The sequence below is a fragment of the Erigeron canadensis genome, chromosome 9, assembly GCF_010389155.1.
Source record: "Erigeron canadensis isolate Cc75 chromosome 9, C_canadensis_v1, whole genome shotgun sequence".
NCBI classification, from domain to species: domain Eukaryota; kingdom Viridiplantae; phylum Streptophyta; class Magnoliopsida; order Asterales; family Asteraceae; genus Erigeron; species Erigeron canadensis.
In genome coordinates this window covers 1,571,148-1,590,990 of record NC_057769.1, presented here as the reverse complement: position 1 = coordinate 1,590,990, position 19,843 = coordinate 1,571,148, and the positions used below count along the sequence as shown (strand labels likewise).

At 30.7% G+C, this 19,843-nt stretch overlaps 1 protein-coding gene and 1 long non-coding RNA gene across 3 annotated transcripts; one reads left to right on the top strand and one right to left on the bottom strand.

The window, feature by feature from the left end:
• The first annotated feature begins 1,932 nt into the window (after positions 1–1,932).
• Positions 1,933–3,072, top strand: LOC122581461 (flavonol sulfotransferase-like). Its single transcript, XM_043753693.1, has one exon. It carries the CDS (start codon positions 1,933–1,935, stop codon positions 2,923–2,925), a length of 993 nt encoding a protein of 330 aa, XP_043609628.1. The 3' UTR covers positions 2,926–3,072.
• Positions 3,073–13,339: 10,267 nt separating this feature from the next.
• Positions 13,340–15,783, bottom strand: LOC122582590. 2 transcript variants are annotated; one of them, XR_006321200.1, is made up of 4 exons: positions 15,683–15,783; positions 15,125–15,221; positions 14,536–14,617; positions 13,340–13,540 (listed from the first exon to the last, which is right to left on the bottom strand). It is a non-coding gene; the product is annotated as an uncharacterized LOC122582590 (long non-coding RNA). The 2 variants fall into 2 exon arrangements; XR_006321199.1 differs by lacking the exon at positions 15,683–15,783 and having other exon boundaries at positions 15,125–15,274.
• Positions 15,784–19,843: the final 4,060 nt, after the last annotated feature.

Genomic DNA, 19,843 nt, shown 5'->3' with positions numbered 1-19,843 from the left:
GACAACTTTAGGTATCAAAAGTGTAAATTTGTCAAAAAGAGGGAGCCAAAAGACTAAAATACCTCTCACGTGTTTGTCACGTGAGGGCGTTAATGGCAAAAATTAACGCCGTATGAACGTGGTACCAAAACTGAAAAAAACACAAAACTTTAGGTATGAAAGCTGTAATTTTTTGAGTTAGAGACTAAAAGTGCAAAAATTGTCAACTTGAGGTACCAAAAATGTAATTTACTAATTATTATTTAATGAAATTAAGTATTGAATGATGTATATATTAATATATATTGTATGCTACTTTATGTTTTTATTTCTTATAGATTGATTATTAAGCAAAACATTGAAATTGTTTCTTATTGTTTAAATACTAGATTGATTATTAAATTTACTTATTCATTTTTAGATGCTTATCAAGAATTATTTATTTTAAGTTTTTAGTTTTTATAATGACTTTGAGTAGATAATATAAATATCAAATTTATGTTTTTATGTTCAGACTTGTGACCCATTCGGTTGACCCGGCCCGTTATATATTTTCTTCCACTAACTTATCTAGTCAAAGTCTTATGGATTCTTATAACTTGAAATCCTAGATCCGCCACTGATTATATGAATGGAGTGTGAAAGTGTCTAACATATTTAGAAAACTAGTCATATGATATTCGTGATTAGGTAGGAATTATTGTATTTTAAAAATGTATGTCATGACTCACGACCATGTTTCTTCTAATTTAATACTTCTTCCGTCCCATTTTAGTTATCATGTTGACTAACTTTGACTATAAATAACTTTGTTTGTGTTATGTAACACTTGATATAAAATATATGAATAGCCGGATTGAGTTTTTAATGTACTTTCTGTTCATATAAGTTTCATCAACTACTATATTGTACAAACAAAGTTATTTACGGTCAAAGTTAGTCAATATGACAATTAAAATAGGACGGATGGAGTATCAAAGTTGCTGATTGCATTTCTCGTATCGAAAAGAGAAATGATTAATCATTTCTTATAGGGCCCAAATACCTTGATTTTGTGACTGAGCTTGACTCATGTCTTGACTCACGATTTCTTGATTGACTCGGACGTGACTAATCAAACGAGTTGGTGAAAAAACGTAATTATGATCAACTAGAAATCTAGAATATTATATAGGATTATGAACACGGAAAGAGAAAAATGTTAATGTGGCTTTTTCATGGCGGAGAGAATGGTTGGCGATCGAAAGTGTGTATTTTTAAATTTTTTATGATAGGATAATAAGAGAAGATAGTTTGTGCGTATCTAATATTATATGGATATAGTGTTTGACAGTGATCAATTTTTTTTAATTTTATTTTACTATTATTATTATTATTTTTTTTAAAGTTAGTCATATGATATTCGTGATTAGATAGAAATTAAAAGCTACATTTTGATGCATTAAAAATCCATAAAACTGACATAGTGCATAACTAATTATCATTATTTAAGTGTTTACCAACACATTGATCCGTCAAAATCGAAAAAATCACGTTTTTTGGTGGATGCATCATTTTGAGTTTTGTGAATCAAAAAACATGATTTTCTTGATTTTGACAAACCAATATGTTGTTAAACACTTAAATAATGATAATTAGTTATATACTATGTCAGTTTTATATGAACTTTTAATGCATCAAAACGATGTTTTTAAGTGTTTTTATCGTGTTCATATTTTAAAACTGTTCTTATTTGATTACTCTCTCTCTCTCTATATATATATAGACAATCAAATAATAACAGTCTTAAAATAATGATAATTAATTATAGTTAGTTTTATAAATATAAATATGGCTATTTAATATATTAAGGTTGAGTGTCTTCCCACACCATATGACTATCAAAGTGTCTCTTCTATATAAAGAATGTAAGAACTAATTTTTGCTATACATAATTAAACACAACCTTTCAATATGACCAATGAAGATCATGATGCCATAAAAAACAACTTGACCCTCTTTTATGATAGGTACAAGGCCACGTTCACAACTTTTCCCAAGGAGAAAGGTTGGGTGAGTGCTGACCTATACATGTACCAAGGCTTTTGGTTCGAATCTGCCAAAACATTTTCAGTTATGACTGCTATGGCAGCGCAAGACGAATTTAAGCCTCATCCAAGTGATATCTACTTGGCCACATTGCCAAAGTGTGGCACCACATGGCTCAAGGCTCTGGTGTTTGCTATAGTGACGAGAGACCGTTACCTACACGAATCAGCTTCCACTAACCCTCTTCTCTTCAATAATCCGCATAAACTTGTGCCTGCAATTGAGACCGAAGTCTTAAGAAACAATCCTACTTATGCCGAGGGTCATTCACCCCGTCTTTTTTCTACTCATATACCTTACACTTCATTGCCCGAGTCCATTGTTGATTTCGGTTGTAAAATGATTTACATGTGCAGAAATGCTAAAGACGTTTTGGTTTCCTTGTTTCACTTTTCAAACAAGCTCAGAGACACATCGCGTGGTCTAATGACAATTGAGGAGGCATTTGAGATGTTTAGTAAAGGTATTAGCCCAAATGGACCGTACTGGGAGCATGTGAAAAGGTATCGTAAGGCTAGTTTAGAAAATCCGTCAAAGACTTTATTTTTAACATACGAAAACATGAAATCGGATACTGTGAATAATGTGAAGAATCTGGCGGACTTCTTGGGCTACCCTTTCACTGAAGAGGAAAAGTCCCGTGGTGTGATGGACGAGATTGCGAGCTTATGTAGTTTTGAAAAATTAAGTGAGGCCAATAAGCATGGTGATTTAATTCACGGAATAATGCCAAATAGCGTGTTCTTTCGACAAGGTAAAGTTGGAGACTGGACCAATTATCTCACAACACCTGAAATGTGCCAAATTTTGGATGAGATTACCAACAAAGAGTTCCATGGTTTGGACATCTCTTTCTAAAATTGATTACATTGTGTTTATGTGTTTCAGTATTTGAATAATGAGTTTCAAAAATTTCCTTTTTTCAGTATTTAAGTTTAGTTCTTGTTAGCCTTTGTAATGTATCAAAAATAATTTCAATGTATATCGGTACCTTGTTTACCTTCATCACTATTTTTAGTTATAGAAGAGAATGGGAAAGCATATACAAGAAGGCATAGACATCGTCACATGGACATAATTTGAAGGTTTATTTGACCTACTGTTAAAGTGTGATCATTTTATTATAAATCGCATGTTCGGGAATTTAAGCCTACGGGGTCACACGAAATGACACGGTAACTCGATAATATTAATTGATATATTAAAGTAATATATTGATTAGTTTGATCACGAAATAATTAATTAAACATAATTAAAGGGTTAATTATATTTAATTGATTAAAAAGGAGGATTAAAATGTGAAAATTGAAAAATGGATTTGGACCTAAAGTCCATATAGGGGCCGGCCATATGAGGCTTGTTTAAGCCTTGGTGTGGCTTATTTTCCAAGCTAAGAAAACCTAATTAAGTCCTATAAATAGAGGCTTAATTGTAGGTTTTTCACATACTTGAATTCATTAAAAAAAAATATGTTAAAGCGATAGAAGGACTAATATGGGTATTTGTCATATTTAAGTCATCTAATTTTCAACAAGTGATATATAACTTTTATATATAATATACTTAAGAAATTTTTGTGAGGTAAATGAATTCATTAAAAAAAAATAATATCACATATTATATATAAAAAAAGGGTAATATTTGAAATGGGAGACGCGAATCATTATAACGTAGATCATTTAATATATATATATATATATATATATATATATATATATATATATATTATATATATATTCTAATCTAACTAGTCGATGCATCTTTAGTTTTTACCCATAAATTTTAGATTTAACTTTTTTAATATGACTAGTATGCGGGTTTTTTTTCCATGTTTAACCGAACCATTGGGAAGGAATGGAATGCACATGGTCTTACCCTTTTAAAAGATAAAAATATAATATCAAAGTAGATTCATTTTCCATGTTAATGAAATTATATCTTCCATATAAAAAAAATGCATTCGCTTTCCATGTTAATGATATTATTTTGTGACACCCGTCACCAAAATCGCTAATTTATTATAGTATCTAACTTGAATTCATATTTTTTTTATTTAATTAAAACTTTTTTTTACTAGTCGATGTGTTTATATGGTATAACAAGCGTAGAGATGTTGTGATCATTCCAATATGTGACTTATATTACTTGAATTTTAATAACTTATGATTTAGCCACTCTATCTTCATAAATTTAAATGTTATAATTAATTCTATTGATATCTAAACATATAAGTATATTTACAACTAATAACAGTAATAATAATTTAACTATAGTATAAAATTATTAGCTAACATAAAAATTAATAGAGAGACTATATCATAAATATTAAAAATAAATAAATTCCATCTTAATTAGCCTAGAAATTTCGGCTATCAAAAAGGGATTAGAATCCCATTCTAATTCATTTTATGATAAGGATAAGAATAATTCATCAAATCTTATTTGTACATAACACTTCATAGATTACCATTTAAATATAAAATCCAGACTAAATATGCATATTATGAACCTAAACTAAATTTTGCTTCAGTCTCATGCAATCTACGGCCGACTTAAATCTACCATCCAAAAACTTTATATTCATATTTTTTTTATTCATCAAAGAATTAGCCAAGACATTATTCTAAAGGTTTTGGTGATATAAAATCTATAGATAATAAAAAATTCTTATAGTATTATATTTTATATTTGTCAAGCTATCTAAGGAGTGATCATCAATCTTGAAGTAAATTACTTATCTTTTCTTTTCATATATATAACTATAAATTTTACTATTGATCTTTTGTTTATAAGTAGCCTATTTGATGAATATATATTATGGAAAATTTATAATAATGAATTAAAGGGTTTTTTTTTTAGGGTTAAATCAAAAGCTTGAAGTATAAATCATATTAATGTTAAAAGTTTATGTATTTATTGTAGCATAATAATTAATGTAATTAAAGAAATTCAATTATGAAGGCATGAAAATTATAATAACAGATGTAAATAGGTGTTGGAAAGATTTGAAAGTTTATATATGAATATTAGTTGTAGTAGTCTTTAAAACAATAAGTTTGGGTTATTTCAGAATCTGGACAGGTTCGGTTTGTTAACTTTGAAAGGTCGTATCTTAGTCATGGAAGATGGTTAAGTCACGTTTTTGGTGTCTAAAATTAATTTCAGGAAGTCTACTTTCTAGTGGAAGTGGTTTCGTGTTAAAATATGAAGTTTAAGGCTGTCAAACGAATTTTATAACAAAACTGCGCAAAGCTGAGTTTTCCAAACAGATTTAGGTTGAATTCAAATAGTCATATCTTAGTCGATTTTATGAACTGGAAGATTATTTTTTTTCCAGAAACATTTTTAAGATGTTAAGAGTGTACAGTAAAATTTTGAATTTTTTTTGAAGCTTCGAAGGCCCTTAACTTTTATAAAACTTTTCTGCGCGCAAACAGTGAATTTTCTAACTAGTCTGTGATTATGGAATTTTTTAAAAATAGTTAACGTGCGAAATAAATTAAGTAAAAATTCATGTAAGTTTATAACACTCTAAAGTTACAGTAGTTAAGATTTGAAAACTTGAATTGTTCGTCTCATCCTAATAAAAAATAGATAAAGTTACCAAAATTTTCAGTGAATAAGAGCTTGTAGAATTAAATCATAAATCATTAAAACAAATACTCTATATTAAGTTATGTGACTTGTAACTTAATAATATATGACAAATCAGTTGGGAATATTTTCAAAGTAGCCACACACACATATATATATATATCATCAAATACGGGTTACAATGGACGGTTCTTTGACCATGTCCATAATTGACTTGTTTATATATATATGTTGTGTAGATTCTAGCGATCTTGTTGGACTTGCATAACTGCTTGCATGTTGAGGTGAGTTTCGTGACCCCTTTTTATTTTATTTCTTTGGGGGAAAATGATGTTCAAAACACTTTTCATTTCTTTACTAGTTGTGCCAAAACTTGTTTGTTTTCTTGGACAAATACGTGTAATTATGAAATGTGTATGCTAGCTTGTTTGTGTTGATTCTATAATGCAATAGATGTCTGTTGATATCTATTGAAGACTATTTAAAATCTATCGACCAACTATATACTCCAGCTGGTAGTTGTTGGTATTACAGTGTGTGATTGAGATGTTGGCAAGCAGTGATGTGATTGTGTTGTTGGCAAGCAGTGATGAGTTTGTGTTGTTGGAAAACTATGATGGCATTGATCGGTATTTGGTATGCATACATGCTACTACATGTTTATATTTACACTATTGTCCAAACCTCATATATCATGCACAACAAACTCATTTGTATTCCTTTAAACCTACGAACTCACCAACGTTATGTTGACATTTTCGAGCATTCATTTTCAGGTAATAACAATGCTTAAGGAGAGTGAGCTTATGGACTTTAGGAAGACCAATAAAGAGATCCTTCATGGACTCCTAGATTGCATTTGAAATATTGAACTCTATTTGCAATTTGCTACTTCTTTTGATATTTGAGGCGTGTTGCCTAGACTTTTCGCTTGTGGAATCACATTTATTTGGATTTCATTTAGTATTACTCTATTATAAACTCCATGTGTTATGCTATATCTTTTCGTCATATCCTACGATTCCGCCTAAGGTGGGGTGTGACATATTTCTTCCATATAAAGAATGCAAGCCATACAGACTCGCCATCCATAATTAAACATCATCCTTCAAATGTCATTAATCACTAATGAATTGAAGATCGTGATATATACCGGCCATAAAAAACAATTTACCCGACCCTCTTTTATGATAGATACAAGGCTAAATTCACAACTTTTCCCAAGGAGAAAGGTTGGATGACCTATACATGTATCAAGGCTTTTGGTTCCAATCTGATACAATTATGACTACCATGCATGCATGGCTGCAGCACAAGATGATTTGAGATGTTTATCATTTCAAATGGGCCTTATTCGGAGCATGTGAAAGGGTATCGTAATTAAGGCCATTTTAGAAAATCCGTCAAAAATTTTATTTTTAGCATATGAGGACATGAAATCAGATACTTTGAATAATGTGAAGAATCCCGCGGACTTCTTAGGCTACCCTTTCACCGAAGAGGAAAATTCCCGAGGTGTGATGGAAGATCGAGATTGTGAACTCATGTAGTTTTGAAAAGTTAAGTAAGACTTTACGCTTTAAAATTCCCGAGGGTTTGGATTTATATATAGACGATCTAAATAGCTAGTTTTGATATGAATATATGATTTTGTAAGCAAAATTAATTTGGAAGTTGATACATTATGCTGCCCACTTAATCTGCTCACTACTACAAAACTGACGAATACCGACAGAATTTTCCGACGAAGTTCCGACGGAATATCATTTAATTTACTTATTGGAGATCTTACGACAGAATACTGACGGATTACCAACGAAAAATAAATTATGTCGCAAAGGCGTCGGTATATTCCGACGGCTTTTCGACAGAATATAGTTATCTGTCGGAAAACCGTCGGAAATTTAATTATTTTAAAAAAAGTAAATTTTATTATTATATCCGTCGGAAATCTGTCGAAATTTACCGACGGATTTCTGACAGATTTAAGTTTTTCGTCGGAAATCTGTCGGTAAAATAATTATTAGAAAAATTGTAAGTTTATTATTTTATGCCGTCGGAAATCTGTCGGAAGTTAGTGACAGAATACTGACAGAATATTAAATTCCGTTGGAAATCTGTCGAAAATATTCTTTCTAAAATATTCAAATTTTTTCTAATCCTTAGGAATTTTCATAAATTGTCAACTTTGATCGTGTTTTATTTATTTTTATATGTATTTTATTATAGTTATATATCATATCAATTATATATATATTTATCATGTTAACTTATTATCTTTGACTTTTGTATGTTGAACATTTTTAAAACATAATTGTTGCGTTCCTATATAACAATAAATAACACATTAATAATAATAAAAATAAAATATAAAATTATATTTAAATTAACTTTATCATTTAGCAAGACAACAAGATCTTAAAGACATCCAAATTGAAAACATTAAGAAGGAATCGACTCAACTTTAAAAATTTTGACTTTCAATTTGACTTTAAAAACTTGACTTTTAATTTGTGCATCCATTTTGGATGAATATTCTCAAAATGATGCATCCAACAAAAAACGTGATTTTTTTGATTTTGACGGATCAATGTGTTGTTAAACACTTAAATATTGATAATTAGTTATGCACTATGTCAATTTTATGGACTTTTAATGCATCAAAATATAGTTTTTAAGTGTTCTCATTTGTTTTTCCTTTTAATTTGGTTCTCATTTGATAGCCACCTTATACACGCTATACACACACACACACCCTATATATATATATATATATATATATATATGATATACATTCCTAATATAATTAGTTATCTTATTTTAAAAGTCATTATATTTGTTGTTACCTTAGATTTAAATTTCCATCACCGTTATAATTTTTATATACATATATAAGTACTATGAGGTTATTATTGAAGCAACTAAATGCATACGATTATATATTGTTCGTCTCATCATTAGGCCTATTGGGTCAATATGATTTTCTTTCATTCGTCTGGGTCTATCGGGACAAGTATGCATATAACTCGGGATTTAAATCTAGGCCGTGTGTGTCGGCTTTAACTCAAATGGGTTTGTTGGGCCTTAAACATCGTTTCCGAGTTATTCATTTGGGCCAAACATGTTCATCATTTGGGCTAAACAATTTGTGTGTGTTCGTCTTTCACTCGATTCAACATATTTGGCCTTAAACATTGTTTATTATACCAAATAAACTATTGAGAAACATATTGGGCTTATTTTGCTTAATTATTAGACGAACACTATAAAATGAAATTGAGAATGTGCAATTAAGATATTGGGCTTATTAGTCCCTACTGTTTATCTTGTAATTAACAATTAAAAACGCGTAACAAGTGTTATATTATGAGAATGAGAAAGCAATGATGATTCAAGAACGAAAAGTAACTAGAGTTCCATAGAAATGCAAACTAAACTATAAAATACTTAAAATTTGACAAAATGATTTATTAATTAACTAATGTTGTCATATTTATAGTCACTTGAAAGGTAATTAAAAAATACAATCAAATGTGTCGACGAAACATTTTATTTAATCTCGGGTCTCTCATATTTGGGTGGTCAAACAAAGTCAAAGGCACTTAGGGTTAGATAAGTTAAGGTTAAATGAGTCATACAAAACCCTAACCTACCACTCTTTCTCCATCACTTCTTCAACTCTCACTTTCTCTCCTCTCTCTCTCTCTAGAACCGGCCTCCCTCCCTCTCTCTACTCTCTCTCTTCAATTTCTTCAATTTTCTATACTAATAAACGATTTTTAAACCAAGTGTTTTATAAAAAAAACACTATATGTGTATGTATGTACACAGATCTGTCGAAACATATGAAACCTAAGATGGTTTTCACGACTTTGATAAGAAACCGAAACATATATATGTAAAATCACTAGATCGGGAGTGTAAAGGGTAAGATCCGTTCGGTTTTTGTATCATTGGGTCATATATAACTCGATTTGGCCGAAAATCTTTCTTCTCTTCTTTCTTTATGCCGAATCTCGATCAGGTGTGGTTGGTGTTCATAACTTAGATGTAATTTATGTATGTATCTATAAATAAACGGTTTCTAAATCTAAATCTTTACGAAAAACAAAATATATGTGTTTTTGAAATGATTGGTTTTTTTCGGTTAGATCTAGGGTTCATATGTGTGCTTCTTGCGTTTTGGATCTAGTATCTAATTGATTTTTTTTCTTAGATCCGAAAATTTTAACTTGGGATTAAAAGATGTCATTTTTCTAGATTAAAAAGAAAAACATTCTAGGTAGTTTTGGTTACAATTTGCGGGTAGTTTGCTAAGATAGCAACAAGAACATGTTTGGATTTTATTTTTGAATTTTGTTTATATAATTTGGGTATATTTAGTAGTTATTTAGTTTCATATCTTGTTATTTTCAGATTTAAAAGAATAAAGCATGTGAAGGATGGAAAAGGAAGAAACAAAAAATGAATAGCAAAAGAAGAATTCAAGACCTATATGTAGGTTTATAGATTTTTAATTAGATTTACATTTGGAATTTTGGGTATAATTGTCTTATTTTTATTTATTTTTTTATGTAAATTGTAATTTGTTAATGGAATTTTATTGAATTTATAGGTATATTTTTTAGTTTTATATGTTTTGTATGAAATTTGTGTATTAGAATATATTACTAATTTTTACTGTATTTTTTTCTATAGATACAAACATAGATACAAATAAATACAATATATAAATGTATATTGGATATTTATATATATGTATATACGATGAACCGGAAATATGAAAAAAAAAAATTTAGAAAATCTTTTTTCATCCGTCGGAAATATTAGTCGGAAAAGCCTCTATTGATCGGTAATCTGTCAGTGAAAACGGTCGGTAATCCGTCACTAATTTTTATTTTCCGACAGATTTTTAATTAATCATAGAAATATTTCCGACATAATTCCGACAAACGTTTCCGTCGGAAATAAAAATTTCAGACGGAATTTTCCGACAAAAAATAGATTACCCACGAATATATTCCGACAGACGAAATCCGTCAGTAAATGCCTTTACCGACGAATTTCCGACGGATATCGTCCGTCAGTATATTGCATTTTTGTAGTATAACATTATGCCCACTTACCCCTTCTTCATGATCCTTAACCTCGGGAAAAATGAACTAAATCAACTAATTCACTAAGTCTTCAGAGGTTTTCACCGGGCATGTGTATATGCGGTAAACGCGTTGAGTACCAATAGGTACATGGCTCCAGAGGATGGTCACCCACTTACCCTTTTTTTTTACTTAGTGAGTGAAATTGATTATAAAAACATAAAATATTGACAGCAGATTACAACTCACAATTTACAATAGTAAAATGTGAAATTGATTGATTATAAAAGCATAAAATATTGACAACAGATTACAACTCACAATTTACAATAGTAAAATTATGATAATAACTTATTAAGGCCACCACAATTCTAAACATAATTACATAAATTGATAAACACATACATATTAAAGTAATAAACTATCAACGTAATTAATTACAAAATCTGCCTTTTTTTATTTTATTTATTACTCGTATGTCGTACACGTTATAGCATTGTGCATTGAGGCTTTACGCTTTAATATTCTAATTGGGTTGGTCCGAAACAAATATTTTATATGATGGGCCAAAAATAAAAAAATCCATATAAAATTATCTCATGCAAAGGTTGGAGGGTCTTTTTTACTATTTAGGTAGAAATTGGTAGCAGCCTCTCTACTTAGGTAGAGGTAAGTTTTGCCTACATCTTAACCTCCCCCATACACCGTCGAGGTATTGGGGCTCAAAACCCGCAGAAGGCAGCACTGAGCAGTACTTACTTACTTTACTTTACTTAGTTTTTTGGGGTGGGTCTTCGCTATGTATTCATCCATAGTTGTTCATTAATCAACGAAGTTCTTAGAACAATGTTACATACTGAAAGTCTTTCAAAAGTTCTTTATAATTTGTTCATCAAGAACTATCTGTGACTGTTAATGACTTTTTGGTGTATCTTCAAGTGATTATTTAGACTTACAGAATTATTTTACAAATTAATTTTTTAATTAAAGTCTTTTTCATCACCTTATTTTCTTTGACTTTCAGTTGATTGTTACTTTTGTTGATACTTAGATAATACTAATTCTTGCTGATAAAATATACTTAGTAATATGTTTTAACTAATTGAATCCTCAATCTATTTTTAAGACTAATATACTTACATGAAGATGTGACGAATAATGTTTTCTTTGTAACGTTGAAGACAACAGAAATAATTTTAAACAAGATTTTGGAGACTGTACCAAAATGAGCCAGATTTTGGATCAATTAAAAAAGAGTTTATATTTTGGATCTTCTAACACCTTGTTAGTTGGTCGTTCTTATATAATATTTTATCTTTCCCGTATAAAAAAAAACTATGGTTCGAACTTCTCTTTCCAATATGGTACTTTGAGCGAATGTACGCAATAAGTTATGTATCTGATCAATAAATATCTTTTAAACTGATCATGCTATGCTACACCTTACATAAATGACAGGTGTAAGTGGATATAAAATAATAATATTTTAAGTTAGATATATATTTTTTTAACGGTTTTTAGAGTTACAATGTTAGATATATATGCTCTCAAAGGTGCCTCACTTTCAAAATACACACTATAAACTTTTTGTCACTTTTTTCAAAATCTCCTCATACTCATTTTCTTTTTCTTTTTTCTTTTTTTTCCCAAAAGTTACTCATATACTCATCTCGTTGTAAAATATTATTTTAGAAAATTATACTATAACCAATGTGCTAATACGAGAGAAAGAAAATCAAAAAAAAATAATTTTCATATTAGATTATTAATTTATAATTGACATGGGAAGTTTTTCTTCTTTGACATTTAAATGGGGACATGCAAGCGAGAATTTCAGTAACGTTGATTTTATTAAGATAATGTATGCTACATTTCTTAACATTCACGAATAATTCACGCCTTTAATCAAAAAATAAGAAATTTTATATCGAAAAATTATGCTACTATGTGTAGAAGGTACAAATATGTGTCTCGAGGATTTGAAAAAGAATATGAGAACCAACTAGTGGTATGATTATAATTAAATGGAATGAAAGGTTATAACTTTGGATAGAAAGGGTTTATATATATACACGTCAGGAACTTTCATATCCCCCTCCATTTCCTAACTATTACTAGTACATATTAAAAACAAATTTACAAAACTAAATCAACACTATATTTTGATATCTAACAAACCAGTATATATAAAGTATTTCTATTATCTTTATTTAAAGTTTAAAAACTTTAAAGTAAGACACAACCTGAATCATTTATTCCTAATATGATAAATCAAGAGCAATTATTTCAACCTATATAAATGACAACTTGTAAAAAAAGTTGCAATTTCTATTACAGGTAAGCACTAAATTTTATTTTTTTTAATGGTTTGCTTAGTAGTTTAAAAATTGCATCTAATTTGTGTTGGTTTGGGTTAGAGCTTGATATTGATTATAAATGCTTCGAAGTTTGAACCATTATACTTTTAAAACATTCGAGTAACATCCTTCAAGCTATCAAGTATAATACAAACACTATCTTACGGATCCAAATGATATCAAAGGTCACAAAAAGAACCGAATATAGATGCAAAACAAAATGTGTATCCAAATTGCCTATAGCAACAAAACCAATTATATGATTATAAACACTTGCATAAGTAACAAAGTTGGACTATGAGCATAAGCCAAAATAAATCTAATTAAGATACCCTCATACTGGGTCGTTGATATCTTGAATATTTATTCTGGTTATACACAAGCCAGTTTTGCTTATTTTTCTTCTCTTCAACCAAACTTGCAAACCTGTATCCATATAGCACTACTAATAACTATAATTATATTGATAATATAAACCATATCAAGAACCCTTGAAAAGAATAGATACAAAACAACATAATAAAATAACGATTTCATTTAAACAGTCAGAATGACACCAAAAAATCAGCCACAAATAGTTCATGAAGCTATTTTAGAGACTTTTACAATGATTATACCTTAGATGAAACAACAATAGGCATGTTTCAAGATCTCAATAGTTTTTATTACCAATTTTGGTTGTTCCACATGACAACAGTGAGAAAAAAAAAAGAAAACAAATGAAGAGATGACAAAGGGATTGTTAAGCTTATGCACTAAAAACTTGTTAAAAATCATTAACTTGTTCATACACCCTAATACTAAACTTGAACAGATATTATGCTCTAAACGTAGACACTTTTGTTAACTCGTTAATCCGTTCATTACTTGGTAGTAGACACAATAAGAACTTAAGATAAGAATATTTAGAACTAAATAGGTCAAAGAAAAAAGTTTTATGCTTTACATAAATGAGGATCAACTTTATAAATGAACGCAATCAAGTTGCAGCTCAAGTTTGTCACCAAAAAATATAACGACATCAAACAATGGCCCATGATCTAGTTTGCGGTTACAGTATATGAAACATATCAAATGCTGCGTAGAAATTTGGATACCTATACAATTACTTTGATTACTCCACAAAGTAGACAAACACTTATATTCTTTAGCACTTATGGCTTTGGCACTTGATCAATAGACAAATAATGGTTTTCATTGAGAAACATGTAATGTATAAATATATCGGCTCTCGTCTATTATTGTGGAATTTGCAGAACCGATCACCTTAATTACTACGCAAAATGCGCGAAAACTTATACTCTTAACAAAAATTAGGTTAAAACATATTCATCTATATTAAACATCATATATCATGTACTTAATAGATATCATAGGTAGTCACATAGTGAAGATAAACTTAATCATATTTTCTCACGTACCTGATATATAGTTATCAGCTTGAGCAACACCAGATAACAACTCCAACGACGAAAACGACCAATAAGTACTTAGCCAAACTTCCTGAAAACCCACCTACACATGTTAACACATATATGGTATATAATTGCAAGCTACCACATGCAAAATATAGACCAAACAGTTGGCGAGTCACAATAATAGCAGTTGTTTTAAACAATAGCACTCACATTGTCCAGTTACTGAAATAAGCTTGAATCAAAATCAATTATTTATAAAGCCATACGAAACCTTAAAAAAGGTTGAAAAAGTTATCAAAAATTCGAAATCATACAGATGATAAATTGTAACACCATTTATAAATCAGACGTGATGGTAAAAATGCATACTAAAACCCTTTATCCAACGATATTCCTTTCGCATCATCAAAATCCGTTCAACAAATCAAAAACCTAAAAGTAAATCCTAATGTATATAACCAAATCATAAACACTAAAATAATCAAACAAAAAAAACACAAAATCAAAAACAATATCACTTTTGACGGAGATAGTAACTACTACGATGATTTGTAAAATAAAAGTAATTATTATATCAAATCCCCAATCATACACAATTGAGTTGCATAATTGGCTAAATTAGTTCTCTTCAGAAGTTCGAAACATGATTGTAAGACTTCGATTTTGGCCAATATTGAGTCTCTTTCATCCTGCAAAAGAAATATCATGAATCTGAATCCATATTGAAAAGAAAGTGAGTGGTCTATTTCCCAAAATGTCATATTTTTTATCATATATCTTGAAAATATTATTGATGGAACCGTTGTTGTATTTTTTGGTAACGACAATGAATTAATAGGACCGAGCCCATTTAAAGCGAGAAAGAAGGTTTACGATACAAAAAGAAAAATAGCATAGGACTTTGAGGAGGAGATCCCAGCAAGCTAAAGTTTAATACACTACTCCACACATACACATAGGGTAGGTAAATTGTTCACTTCTCCTAACTAATGATTAAGATATCTACTTTGCAAAGTGCTTTCTTTGGCTGATGCATTCCTTTATCATATCGTTTAACATGGTCTCCATATGTATCACTATAATATATTTGTTTTTGAAATGAATCAAAGCCAATGTAGTTGCATCTTGGTGCAAAAAAAAAATCCGATACCTTCTTATACTTCTCTTAGTCTGGACAAAAGAAGCCTATTCATGAAGCTCAAGTTAGAAATAACCCCTCCAAAAAACACACAAATCAGGTCAGATATCATACATAATCTGCAATTAAAGTTTTGGAATAGAAACACTAATCTAAGAAGGCGAATTCCTCCATGACATTCCATTAAACACTTTAAGTGCATTATATCAATGTCACCATAAATAGATGAAGAACATCCTTGATCACGATCAATAATCATGACATTTTTAGAGATATTCAAATGAAATGGGTTTATTCAAAAGTTACAACACTGTAATATACAAAAGTCCTTTTCAGAATCAAAACACATATACATACAATTCGAATCTATAACAAACCAATAATAAAAATTAGATAACCAATATACTTGCTGAATTCAATTGTGTAAATATCTATACAACAAACGTGCCTAGTAGATACACTTTATAATTAACAACTCAACCAAATTAAGAATATAAATAAGAACCCTAAAATCAAAATATCAAAAAAACCTTAATTAAATTTGGGAAGATACCTGAAATCCATTACACCTGGATAACCCGTCATATTGAAACACGAGGACATCAATCATGAAATTCGGGATCGGAAATGTGACCACCGCCTAAAGTTAGGAATCTGAAACACGATGGCATCAGTCTCGTTAATACTCTGATGAAGATGATGTTATTTGCTCAAAGTTGGGATTCACGAAATCAATCCTATTCAGATGAAGATCTTGTTTACTGGGAAAAAAGGAAGTAAAACAACTCTTGCTTATATTTATTTAAATTGAATTAATTAGTTTTTTTTTTCCGGGAATACGTGAAAGAAAGGGGATGCTATGCTGCCACCTGACAGCTATTTAAGTATAATGAGTTGAAGGAACCTTGCTTTATTCTATTATCTTTAATAAAGTTTAAAAACTTTAAAGTAAGACATAACCTGAATCATTTATCCCTAATATGATAAATCAAGAGCAATTATTTCAACCTATATAAATGACAACTTGTAAAAAAAGTTGCAATTTCTATTAGAGGTAAGCACTAAATTTTATTTTTTTTAATGGTTTGCTTAGTAGTTTATATTTGATTGAAAATAGTGTGGCTTTCTAAGTCCTCAAAAACGATATTTAATGCTTAAGTATATATCATTTATATATCACAACCAATATTAGTATCGACGAGCGTCACAATTAATCAATATTTATACATGACATGTTCACCTGTCACTACGCACGAGTATCATGCTAGTCTAACAAACTAATATCATTAACTATTTTTGGTTATTCATTAGAATACAACCAATTTCATCTAAATCCAATATGTTGGATGAGATTACTTTTTGGTAAGCATCTGAGTAACTCTTGGTGTGTTTTTGAATTTTAGTGAAGCTATTCTCCATCTACTCGTTGATTTGATAATGTCTTGCACTTGAGCAATAGGTCTTGATTTGTTGGAGAATAGCCTATTATTGCATTCATGCCAAATGAAGTAGGCAGTCGAAGCTACAAGCAACCTTTCGATGACACTTTTGGCTGACTTTGAAGCAGCCCGTGTAGTTAGGAGCGCCATTATATCACTCCACTTACTGGTAACTTGGCCCATTCCTGCTAAATGTTTTATGTTACTCCAAACCTGTGTAGAAAAGACACATTCAAAAAACAAATGGTTATGAGAATCCGGACCCCTTTGACACAGAGCACAACCTTGGAAATTAAGGTTCATATTGCCCGATTCCAACATCTCAATGTTTCAACATATCTTTGAGTCCTTCAATTTTCTGTGAATAATAAGCCACAGAAGGAACGAGTGGCGTGGTATACACTGAGAAAACCAAATACACTTGTGCCATGACACCACTTGTTCACGTCTTCTAATAGTATTCCATACCCCTCCTACCGAGAATGGAGTAATGTCACCAATACTATCTTTCCAAATTAGCAAGTCCCTATTAGCATCCAGTTGAATAGCAGGAATCTGAATGAGGACCGGAAAGAGGTTATACCATGCAACCCCGGCTAAAGCCAATTACCATTATTCCAAATATCATCTAGTTTAGCAGAAAGAGATAAGTCAGCTCTTTTGATCTCCCTTGGCGAGATAAACTGAATAAGAGGCCTTGATCCGACCACTTATCATACCAAGCTAACGTAGCCATACCATTACCAATTTTAGACCATATAATTGGGCGAACATGTTGTCTTAGTTGTAATAGCTTTCTCCATCCCCAACTACAGCTAGCCGGGATATTGATATCCCACAAACTGCATCCCTTCAACCTGTATGAATGGACCCATCTAACCCAATTGATACACATAAAAGTAGAATGAGATATCCAAACCATGAAACTTGTCTTTAGTGATTTTGTTTAAAATGCTGTTCGCATTTCATTGTTGAGATGATTGGTCTAATCCCTCCTTGCCTAAAGAAAGCACCATATGGTACACCCTGAAAACTTCTATGCTTATCAACCTCCTTTCGGTTTTCAAAACTACATAACCTCACAATATCTTCAACCGAACCTTGGGCCTCTGTGAAAGGGTTGTCACCTTTGACTTAAAAGCAGCCAATATGCCATTGTTGGGGAAAAAAATAATAATAAAAAATAAAATATGACAATGCCAATACACAAAATAATTGTACTTCATATATTTCATGATCGATCCCTATAGCGTGAACTAAAGTAATAAAGCACAACGATTTCGTTTTACCATTTCAAAGGTAAATAAAAATTAACGAGTTGTAGCTTTCAAATTATATTGATCGAATCCCCTTAAAATCCTATATTGGAAAGCGGCGTACACACGTGGGTTTCGATCGAAAAGCAAAATCAAAATTAGGAAAAGATGGCGGACAACAGTATTCTTTTTGAGATGCAAGTAGAAATCAACAATCGATAGCCCTGTCTTTATGACCGGTTACACCAACATGCACCAGCAACATCGGCTTCCTTTAAAGTACGAAATCGGCCTTGACACGGATGAATGTTACGTCGGTTATGTTGCGATTATGGATAATGACAATGATACCCTTAATTTGGGTGTTCACCTTAAGTTCACGGGCTTGGAGAGTTGCACGTGGTAATTCGTTTCCCAATTAAGTTAATTAATTTGGGATTCTCGGGGTCTACAGTAGTTACGTACAATTGATCGGTGTATTTATTGGAAAGGTTTTGATGAGGAGGATCTAAATCTAGTTGTTGTGTTTGATATGGCGAGTGAGCAATTTTCTGCAATAAACCTCCCTCATAGTGTCGCACAACGGCCTAATGAAGAGAATTTCCTCGTCTCAAAGATTACCAGTATATGGTGTATGGATGATGGTGGAGGATGGTGTTTCGAAATCGTTCACAAAGCTATTCACCATCAACTCAGCATATCGAGCAACCGAACACTTTAGTACTAGGATTTAGGAGGAATGACCAACCTATTATGGATATAACGACAGATAGATATTATCAACCAGAATCATTTGTAGTTTATGAACCACGCACAGGAACCATCAAAGATATGTGAGTTCCTACACGAAAACTTTACTTCTGTTGGATCAATTGGATAAGCAACATGTGTCTCGGCCAGACTTGAAACTCCAAAAAAACCCAAGTTAAAGGTTGTTTTTTGCGGTTATTTTGGTTGTTTTTTTTGGGTTATTTTTATTTGTTTATGTAGACATCATGCTTCTTATTTTACAGATTGTGCAACCACTCTTTGCTTACACAGACTAGAAAATTTTTAGTACACCTATTATATATGCTCTCTTATTTGGGTAAACACTTCGATAGTTGGTTTTTGGTTCGAGATCTGATTGTTTCTGTTCTTGATTATTAGGAACCAATGCATAACGTTATACTTTTTGCTATATTGTAAGTTAAATGCTCGATCTAATCAGGTCATCATACTGTTAGACCTGCGAGTCTGTGACCGGTTCTCTAGTATTGACACATATCTGAACATTTTTAAGAGGTATAGTAATATTAATATAAAGGGTTAACAATAGCATAAACTTTTAAGTTTCAACTTGTTTGCACTCTTCATGTTTCTTTTCCATGATTTGATCCTCTAAATTTGTGTTTTCTTAACGGTTTTACTCTTAAACGGCTATTATTTTGAAACTTAAACTGTATAACTTGGAAGGACCAAATTATTACAAAAGACAA

Coding starts and splice junctions, on each gene's coding strand:
- LOC122581461 (XM_043753693.1), top strand. CDS start 1,933: ATGACCAATGAAGATCATGATGCCATAAAAAACAACTTGACCCTCTTT.